The sequence below is a fragment of the Perkinsus marinus genome (assembly GCF_000006405.1).
Source record: "Perkinsus marinus ATCC 50983 genomic scaffold scf_1104296975596, whole genome shotgun sequence".
In the NCBI taxonomy this organism is placed as follows: Eukaryota; Perkinsozoa; order Perkinsida; family Perkinsidae; genus Perkinsus; species Perkinsus marinus.
The window spans coordinates 220,359-229,799 of NW_003200720.1; the positions used below are offsets into that span (position 1 = coordinate 220,359).

At 46.1% G+C, this 9,441-nt stretch overlaps 6 protein-coding genes across 6 annotated transcripts; 3 read left to right on the top strand and 3 right to left on the bottom strand.

The window, feature by feature from the left end:
* Positions 1 to 34: 34 nt before the first annotated feature.
* Positions 35 to 750, top strand: Pmar_PMAR025542 (hypothetical protein; the record flags this gene model as incomplete). Its single annotated transcript, XM_002765155.1, has 5 exons — positions 35 to 145; positions 201 to 308; positions 376 to 435; positions 491 to 652; positions 733 to 750. The coding sequence occupies 5 exons, from the start codon at positions 35 to 37 to the stop codon at positions 748 to 750; spliced, it is 459 nt and encodes a 152-aa protein (XP_002765201.1).
* Positions 751 to 1,008: 258 nt separating this feature from the next.
* Positions 1,009 to 2,066, top strand: Pmar_PMAR025543 (conserved hypothetical protein; the record flags this gene model as incomplete). Its single annotated transcript, XM_002765156.1, has 4 exons — positions 1,009 to 1,324; positions 1,371 to 1,488; positions 1,817 to 1,880; positions 1,935 to 2,066. 4 exons carry the CDS (start codon positions 1,009 to 1,011, stop codon positions 2,064 to 2,066), a joined length of 630 nt encoding a protein of 209 aa, XP_002765202.1.
* Positions 2,067 to 2,728: 662 nt separating this feature from the next.
* Positions 2,729 to 3,249, top strand: Pmar_PMAR025544 (hypothetical protein; the record flags this gene model as incomplete). Its single annotated transcript, XM_002765157.1, has 4 exons — positions 2,729 to 2,787; positions 2,879 to 2,930; positions 2,982 to 3,050; positions 3,100 to 3,249. The coding sequence occupies 4 exons, from the start codon at positions 2,729 to 2,731 to the stop codon at positions 3,247 to 3,249; spliced, it is 330 nt and encodes a 109-aa protein (XP_002765203.1).
* A 1,370-nt stretch (positions 3,250 to 4,619) lies between these two features.
* Pmar_PMAR025545 (hypothetical protein) lies at positions 4,620 to 5,082 on the bottom strand (the record flags this gene model as incomplete). The annotated part of the gene is made up of 4 exons (XM_002765158.1): positions 4,620 to 4,743; positions 4,790 to 4,827; positions 4,876 to 4,933; positions 4,988 to 5,082. 4 exons carry the CDS (start codon positions 5,080 to 5,082, stop codon positions 4,620 to 4,622), a joined length of 315 nt encoding a protein of 104 aa, XP_002765204.1.
* A 185-nt stretch (positions 5,083 to 5,267) lies between these two features.
* On the bottom strand, positions 5,268 to 5,933 carry Pmar_PMAR025546 (conserved hypothetical protein). Its single transcript, XM_002765159.1, has 4 exons — positions 5,858 to 5,933; positions 5,672 to 5,804; positions 5,525 to 5,628; positions 5,268 to 5,339 (listed from the first exon to the last, which is right to left on the bottom strand). The coding sequence occupies exons 1-4, from the start codon at positions 5,902 to 5,904 to the stop codon at positions 5,279 to 5,281; spliced, it is 345 nt and encodes a 114-aa protein (XP_002765205.1). The 5' UTR covers positions 5,905 to 5,933; the 3' UTR covers positions 5,268 to 5,278.
* A 1,058-nt stretch (positions 5,934 to 6,991) lies between these two features.
* Positions 6,992 to 7,277, bottom strand: Pmar_PMAR025547 (hypothetical protein; the record flags this gene model as incomplete). The annotated part of the gene is made up of 2 exons (XM_002765160.1): positions 6,992 to 7,109; positions 7,177 to 7,277. The coding sequence occupies 2 exons, from the start codon at positions 7,275 to 7,277 to the stop codon at positions 6,992 to 6,994; spliced, it is 219 nt and encodes a 72-aa protein (XP_002765206.1).
* Positions 7,278 to 9,441: the final 2,164 nt, after the last annotated feature.

Consider the following 9,441-nt stretch of genomic DNA (forward strand, 5'->3'; position numbering starts at 1 on the left):
CGGAAGATTCCCAAAAGTAGGAAACGTTGAGAAAATGGAAGATTGCAAGATTTCGATCAGGGCCGCTTTACTACCCTGCAGCATCTGTCTTGATCGTCCTGGAGATTGCGTATTGCTTCCGTGCAATCACGGAGGTTTCTGCCAGGTAGATGCTGTGGTCGCGCATTTGAAATCGATCCTATGATCGATTATGTTTTCAGGTTTGCAGTATTTATGTTGGATGTAATCTTGCTGTTGGAGGTCGCCATTGCCCTAAATGCCGTGAATACATCGATCAAATCATTCGCATTGGAAAGATCCACGAGATGGTGAGGATATCGCGCGCGCCCTGGTGATCGATTTGGACAACTCGTGGTACGATAGACTTGTTCTTAGGAGCTGAAAGGGAATCCTGTCGCCCTACCGATGCCGTTGGCGGATGAGAAGCCTCCGGAGGTAGGACGAGTCAATGAATGAGTATCTTCACGCACGGTGAAGATTTCGCTCGTAGGCAGCAGCTCCGGTGGGTATCGAACGATCAAAGGGAAATAGGAGGCAGGAAGCCCCCAAGAGAGGGACGACTACTACTACGGTCGGTAGCAGTAGCTGCAACAATACTCCCAACCCGTCGGTTGCTGGTGATGATGATGATATCGATGGAGATACGAACAAAGTGACCTCCCATCTTGAATTGGGAATACTGCTTTCCTCAGAGCCCTCGTAACGAGTCAGCTCCGGGTACCCTCCCGGCAGTTTTCGCGGTCGAACTGACGTCACCGCGATTCCGCGATTGTGAAGAACGAGCGGAACCGAAATCGACCCTGCAGTGATTCAGATTTTCTAATTCGAAAGAATCTAACAGGACTAACCAAAAGAGCTATCTTTTATATTTACTCTCATATTTCTCATTGATCAGTAGTTCTTATTTTTTCACTGTAGTCTGAGTGGCTGAGGTTAGCGAAAATCTCAGAAGCTTCGTACTGTCGAGTTCGATCTTCCCGTGAGGACTTGTAGCCAGTGTCGTTCAAAATGGGTGGTAAGAGAAAACGGCAAGATACGTCTTCTCCCATCGCGCTCCCGGCAGCTCCTACTACGAGGAAGGTGTCGGTGAAGACGGTGCCTCGTGATGGGGAGATGTTTTATTTGTTCAAGTCGGAGCCGGAGAGTCGTATTGAGAAAGGCGTGGACATGAAGTTCAGCATTGATGATTTGGCCGCTAGTCCGAACGGCACGGCTGAGTGGGATGGGGTGAGGAACTATCAGGCGAGGAATCTGATGAGAGAAATGAAAATTGGCGACAAGGGCTTCTTCTACCACTCCAATTGCAAACCCCCTGGTATAGTAGGTAGGGGTGGTGTGCTGCTTTATGATTGGTGACTCAGTGGTGATAGGTATTGTGGAGGTGGTCCGAGAGTCCTATCCGGATGATACCCAGTTCGATCCCAAGAACCCGCATTTTGATCCTAGAAGTGGCAAGGAGGAACCCAAGTGGGATATGGTTGATATCAAGTAAGTGTATCGTCCACCCGGTAACAGCCAAGGGCAGCATCCATTCGACAGGAATTCCCTGTAGCGAGCCGTTGTCGAATCAGGATCCACTAATGCAGTAAAAGGATTTATATTCGCTTTCTTCAGCTGAGATTAAAAGTTTTCTTACTAACTGAGGGAGTTTATATACGACTTCGGGTAGAGGTGTACGAGAATCTCCGCAAAATTTTCATGTGGTCACCGACACGTGGAGTTGACCATGTGCATATTTCCTCCCCACACCGCACTAATGGTTGGTATTCTGAATGCAGTAATTGAGATTTGATATGTATTCACATCGTTATCTTAGATTCATTCGTAAACTTAGTAGGAAGATCTCACTTGATGAACTGAAGGCCTACCGTGACAAAGAGGTAAGTGAAGACTTGTGAGCAGTTCTGGAGAACTTAGCCGTGTGCTTTCCTCAGCTTTCTTCGATGGGTCTGTTTACCACGGCAAGGTTGTCAGTTCAGCGTGTTACTCCCGCGGAGTGGGATTTCATTCTTTCCCTAGAAGGGGCATCGGAAGACGTTGATGAGGCAACCGGCAATAAGGCATGAATTCGATCCTCCATTTTCATAAGTGCATGTGTTTTGTTCTGTGATGAAGTCGGAGATTATTCAATTTCATGACACCATTTTAGGGTCGAAAATTTATCAGACTGCCTGGGTCAGGACTTTTCTCCGGGAAAGAACTCTGTAATGGAGAATATCCAGTATTCAGGGAATCAACGAACCTATCACTTCGTTATCAACACAGCCAACATGCAGCAGCAGCAGCTTAGGTTCAAACGAACGTAGATCAAGAACAGTTCTCAACGCCACTTTGCTCACTAACCGATACAGAATGAGACTGGCAAAGCCGTACCCTAAGAGCGACTAACGAATCTGACTCTATCAGGATCTGACTATACTCTATAGTGAGCTCACCAAGCGACTAGCTCGGGAAATGCACCCCGGTTCCTCCAGGGGGAACCCCGGGGGAACGCGGGTGAGATACTTTCCAAGTTCGGAATCCTGCAGATTTGGAAGACGTTCACAGCTTGAAGTTTCGACTGGCGTGTGTTTTATCATCAGCACCCGACATCTTGAATGACTTCTTAATTGGTCACATCCGTATATCATGTGATCTATCTCTGGGAGAAGCAGAATAGTCTCGAAGACATGTTTCGGGGAAACTCAGAGAGGCTCATCTATCTCAGACTGTGGTTGGCGTGGTCGAGATGACTATCCCTGATGACTCCATAGCTCCCTACGTCGAGGATGCAGTCATAGCCAAGATGTAAGCAGCGTCCATCGTTTGCAGCAAGGATGCAATCCACTGAGTGCCTTCCATTGACGATTAGTTCGCATCCAGAACCTCGACTTTTCAGGCCTGAGGCAAGCCGGAAGATTCCCAACGGGATCATTGGCTACATTGATCGTGTATGGTAGAGGGTATCATCGATTGCTTATCAATCCCTGTCGAGTATTCAGGTTGAGGTAGCCAAAAAATACTGGAGGCAAGGTATTGCGAAGAAGCTCCTGCCGGAGTCCCTTGAGCATGTGAGTGGACCGCCGATCCTGTGTAAGATGAGTCCTGCGTATCGCCTAGGTTGAGGCAAGCACACCGAAGCTGGTAGCTATGTATTTGATGGTCGAACGCACGAACCAGAATGCCATCGACCTGTATGAGAAAACGGGATTTGAAAAGATATTGGGTGAGTTTTATCGTCTAGATTCCCGGGGACTTGACATGAAATAATCGTCCCATATTGAACCGCGCGTATCTCACTGTTCATCATCGAAAATGATCCAAATCTTCTGTTGTCAGATATCCTCGGTAAACGCAATATCTTCTTTGCGCGATATCGGCGGTGACCTGCCAACATGGCTGACCGCACATCGGACCCTTGTAGGGAAATCCTTCATCGTTATCAACACTTTTTGTTAAATTTATGTGTTTTACTTCGGTCAGTTTTGAGAGATTTATGACTCAGGCAGTCAGTCCTTTTTTGTGACAATATTGCCATTTTTTAGACATTTTTGTTTGGTTGTGCTCAGTCGAGATAATGTAGCTCAACTATAGCACGACGATGAAATCAGTTATACCGGTGATAACCCCAGACCTGCGTGGTTGTCTCCCAAACGTGCCGCATGAGGGTCCCCAATGGAAGACGTTGGATGGGCATCGCCCCATTCACTCAGCAGGTTTGATCATCCGTGGGAGTAAGAAAACTGCTTTTGCCCCCACAGGAGATGGGCAAGCATGCTCAAGTGCAAAATGAATGTTACGAGAAAAGTATAAGCAAAATCGATACTACTAATACTGGGGGTACGCACGCTGGAGAAGGTTGAAAGTCAAAATTGGAGCTCAGCATCCAATCCAACCCGGAAGATATCAACCCGTTAAATCGTTACATCGTACAATGATAGTTGCCTCCGTTACTGCACTCCACTCTGCGTAGGGCGACACTTCCTTTACCTCGTATTATCACTGAGCTGGACGTGTGCAGGGAGTGTACGGCCTTGACTCACGGCAGGGTATCATTTGTGTTTGGATTGATATGTCTTAGACTGTGAGAGGATAGCATGGAGATCATCTTGTAACAAGATGATCTCTATGCTATGCTAACAAGATTCTTGTTTCTTAATGGTCGCGCGTTGACAGTGAGCGGGGTACTCTTATTCCTAGCTCAATTGAGTGCTTTCCGCCGCATCAATATCTCTTCATTGGATTACCCGAATTCTCGCACTTATTTATCAGTTCACGATGAACTGATATATAACATTGGATCCAGTTATTTCGGTAAATACTGTTTCGCTAAGTTTGAAGCCAGTCCAGGAGGATGGCACATGGCCAACTACAGTACGTGTGTTAGTGGTGATGATGATGCAGAAATTCTGTGGAGTGTTTGCGAGAGCCTTACTGGTTTCTGTACACGCCTACCTGATATCGTGTGTATTCTTTTCTAATTAGTGATGAAACGCCAGAGTTCAGCTGAGGGAAGCGACCATGTATTCCAACACTGCTCGATGGATGCGAATTGTGGGTATAACTTTTGGAAGTTCCCATCCAACTTGATGTAAATACAACACTTGCATGCATATCAGAAACTATCTCTCGCATGGTCCTCACCCACCTCCCTTGGCCTTCTCCTTCGCTATTATCATAGCGTGCCACTTCCGACTAGCCGCCCTTACCTTCATGGATCGCTCACTGTAACCATCCCAAGGCGTTCGACGTCTTATCTTCTTCCTATCGTAGACCACTACTGTGTCCTTAACTACTGTATACCTCTTACCACGTTGCCAAGGCCTTGCCCATCTGAGTTTGGTAGTTCTGATAAGAACAGATTCCCAAAAAACCAGACATTAACTCCTCACTCACTTCTAACCACTTCCAACCGTTTCCCGTCTCACACTCAGCATCGACGAAATACGTGTACCTAACAGCAGCAGGAGCAAAGACATATATCATAGAGAGATGCACGCCGAATTACCGTGGTTTGATCACCTCTTTACCCGGCTTATGCCAGTAGCATCGCAAATGCATCAGAAGACACCTTTGTCGACTTGGAGAGCGACAGAAAGACATGTAGAAAGGGCCACCGAGTAAGGTGATAAAGCGGCAATGCTAAGTGTATACATAATTAATATTATAACGCGTTTTCGCTCGACACTGCACTCCCCTTGATAGGAACCAAGCTCACATCGACTATGTTATGATCCCCTTGTATTGAGATTAACCAGAAGTGTGGTATTCATACTGTGAGGGTAAACTGTCATTATCATCATTCATCCCCAGTATGTTGTCTCCAATGCATCATCTCCCTTGCCTTTTCTACCACATACCTGATAGCAACAAGATCGCTCATTATCTCAGTGTTGAAGTATATCCTCAGCTGAGCTCAGGAGTTTCTTCACACATCATAGAAAGCTTACACACGAATTCACGAGGAAACTTGCAAAAACCAACGAGAATTTTTCAAATTTCCTCGGAACTCCAACATATAAAGTTTCCCCCCGAATGGCGCTACATGCCATCTTCTATTGGAGTGTAGCACGTTTGTGTCGGCTTGCCGTTTACAGTAGCCTCACATGCCCAGCAGATGCCCGCTCGACAATTGTATGGTATTCTTACCTACTCATGACGTGACCGCGCGCCACGAAATTACCCCCCTCACCCCGTGCTTATGGGCGACTTGCAATATGGTTTGATTCGCTGGTTCTTGATATTTATTATTGTTGATTTGGATGGACACCATCTTGGGAGGAGTTGATGCCAATTTGGCTTTCAACGCCAAGCGCTTCGGATGCCTTGAAAATTGAAAAAATTGACACAATTTTTATGGAGAGAGTTAGAGCCTCACTTCAGGAGAGCGATCCGTAGTCGCATCGCTGTCTCGGATGATGACATGCACGAACCAAGTAAAACAACGAGTGGAGAAAAACTACCATTAGGATTGCGGGCTCCACTCTAGTATATGCATTGCCATGTCACCATCAGATACGACACTAACACTAACAACAACAACAACAACAACAACAACAGCAACAACAACAACAACAACAACAATAGCAACAACAACAATAGCAACAACAACAACAACAATAACAATAACAACAATAACAATAACAGCAACAACAACAACAACAACAACAACAACAACAACAACAACAACTCCCAACAAAGTTTTCTCACTGCCAAGTGTATGCTATTTATTCAACTTCCCCGAACCCTGTAAAAGCATCCATTATACTAACGCAAACACTCCTCTGTGTCATCCAAGCTGCCAAGATATGGTACAACACTCCGTCCATTCCTCTCTAGTTGTATAGAGTCTTCATACCAGCTATCAGAGCAATGCTGTTGATATCGGGGAAGCTGATGCAGTCTCCAAAACTTGCCATAAAACGGCGAAGTCAACAACCTGAACTTATGAATGCGAGTGGTAGACCGAATGTAAAATTGACAAAGTGTGGTATTACAAACTCTAAATAACAACTCAGAGATGCTGTCACTATTCTCTTGAGAAGACTATTCGATACTCTAAAGCCTCGTGCGTCGAATGTGTTGATAACACGAGATATACCACCGGACGAAATTCGTTGGTTGCATTTGAGTGCTACTATACAATTAACATGACTACTCCAAGTCGTAGAAATAACTATCTACTCCACTGAATGTGTCAATAACACGTAAAGGGAAGGCAACTTACAAAATCCAATCCTGAATGCAAGGAGCACGCCGAGATGAAGCCTAACTTCTGTGGTTGTCCACAATAGTACGCCAGAAGCCGACCAAAGAGTATCTGATCAATCCTGTGATGGTGGTGAATTGTAGTTGAGGCTCACCAAGCCGCATAGAGCGATAGCTGCTAGGGCGTAGCTGTTGAGAAGTTGTCGTATTATGATGAAGTGATATGATGCATAGAAAGCTGATATCAAAAGGTGGCCGGGGAACTCAGAAATACTCGGATACTTTGAAGTGTTCGCCGATTTATCTAATGATCGAAAATGGAATTTCGGAAAAATTTACCCAGAGTAAAACGCTCACCGGTGTTGTTTTCGAGATCTAGGAAGTCTTCCGCCTCTTCATCAGGGACACTTTGAGGGAAAAAACTGAAGACACCATCAGACGTATCCTAGGTTGAAGCATGTAAGATTCAGATTAGGCCCAATACGGTACCTTTGACCAAGCTCTCTGTGGAGGAACACCCTCCAGAAGAACTCCTCGAGCAACGGGTTCACGAGAGCGAAGTAAATCCCCAACACTATCAATACTGGCATAGACATATCTAAGGTTCATCTTGGTAAGATACGGAATAGGTCCCCAACCTACCAAATCCATAAGATGCGAGTTGGCGTAGGAAATTGGGAATGCACACTGGAAGGCTTCCACCATCGTATCGAGTGCCACACCGTAAGAGTGCGTATCCAACACTACCCAGAGCTGTCACTATACAGAATGAAAGGACGGCAACGAGGAGGTTGGCTTGTCGCAATGCCTGATGGAGTTCGCTACTTCTACTCTTCATGCTGCTATACAACGACATGATACAGTGCATGCCAATTTGATATGCAAATGTGCAAAATGAGCGTCTTCCCCGAGATTAATAATAATGATATCCCTGATACTCCGCAAATACAATATAAACGTTGCTATGCCCATGTACTGTGAGGAACGTAATCGTGTGAGTCTGTAATAGGGAAGAATTGTTGTATCTATTAAAAACTCTAGTGAGCCGATGAATCAAGTTTCACACCTTTGGCATGATACTGCATATAAATCGGAAATGTGTATGTTTTGGTTTCCGATAACACAATTGTTTTCCGTGAAGTTAATCGTCGTGAAATATTTTTTCCCTACTATTTTTCATATCATTACGGTGAAGCTCTAATAATACGCTAGTAGTGAGCGGAAATGTTGCTACGCCCCCGAGGCTTCATAATAAATTGCAAGGCGAGTGGAGGAGGGCTTTCTCCGATCATGCAGATTATTCCTCTACGACCACACCACTTGACGAGCCACACATCATTCGGAGAAGCCTAGCTTATGTATCATGCGAGGAATATGAGACTACTCTCATCCCCGCCCTTTATCGTGTATTGGCCGAAACTGTTATGCGCTATGGCTGCAGTTAGCAAGCAGAAATTGGTTGAAAAAAGCGCCTGCCGGGAATCGAACTCGCGGCGGCTTTTACAAACAAGCTGACCTCAGTTAATTCGTCTCGAGAGTCTAGTTTATACATAACATTATAATGCACAGATAGTGCCCTCCATCACACTGGGAAGTATCATAAATATATTAATGCTATCCATTACTACGTACAGTACGCGCCATCTAGAAACGCGCGAACTGGGCGGGCACTTTTTTCTTTGATTTTGACGAATTTCGACCTAACTCTTTCACTATTGAGCTCCCCATACTTGATTACCCATAAATCCAAGTCGCGCAATGGAGACTCGACAAAAAAATATTTTAGTCATTTTTACCTCCCTGACCCTAGCGCATTCTCATTCGGTGCGCTCCTAGCGTCCTGGGGGACGCTTATTGAATCACTCCAGCCTTCCACACCTAGCTACGGTCACAATTCAATTTGACACCTGAATTCAATGTCATCGAATGGCCATCCTAGAGCAGCTGTTAAGTCTCGAAGAGATCGGGCCTAGCCAGAATTCCACCACCTCTGCTGGCCGAGCAGCTTCTAGTGCAGAGGACAACCTGACTATCCACCACAAACGTGCTATCGGTTGGACTAAATCGCGTAAAAGAAAGTCTCTGAGGTTGAAGACTCGAGCTCAAGCAGTGAACGGTGCCTTGTGTGTTACAATGAACGGTGCCTTGTGGATTTCGCAGAATGCAGTGAGGCCGTCAAGACTCTCTCTGAGGGGAAGCTTGGGTGTGTCTTCTTGACCGATCGGAGCCCAATACACTGCAAGTATCCGGAGGATGGTTTCAACGCCAAGGCTATGAACGTCAAGCCTGGAGGGAAGCAGCCTCGAATGCGCGCAGGTTGGTATGAACGCGATGGCCGACGCGTTGTCCAGGAAATGGTCTTTCCGGTGGACCATCCTCGATACGCTGGCTTACCCAAAGGACTCCGGCAGGTGGTACTGGAGAGGTTCGGGGAAGCGGCAGTAGTGGGCAAGAAGCAGGACGAGCTGGTCATCCTACTCTCTAATTGTGATGATTTCGCTTCCCAGAAAACTCCGCTCCAGGAAGAAGCTGAGGCCCGCGGTGACCGAGTCATATATGGTGTGAAATTTCACCCAGAGTTGGCACCAATAGAGGCAGCTTACCGCTCCATCGCTAAGCCATTAGGATAGGGAACTCCTCCAAGTCATCAGCAGGTTCGTCCGAAGAGTAGAGCGCTGCCAGGGGCCTGCCGACCTGACGTTGCTGCTTATTCGCAAGCACTTCAGTCATCAAGGGAGTATCTTAAGTCTTGCA

Excerpts from the sequence above, each read along its gene's own strand:
- Pmar_PMAR025546 (XM_002765159.1), bottom strand. The coding sequence starts at position 5,904 with ATGTCATCATCCGAGACAGCGATGCGACTACGGATCGCTCTCCTGAA. Across the intron at positions 5,629-5,671 it reads AAGTCGCCCATAAGCACGGG|GTAAGAATACCATACAATTG; the intron begins GTGAGGGGGGTA and ends CGTCATGAGTAG. Across the intron at positions 5,340-5,524 it reads ACTCCAATAGAAGATGGCAT|GTATGTGGTAGAAAAGGCAA; the intron begins GTAGCGCCATTC and ends TGTTGCTATCAG.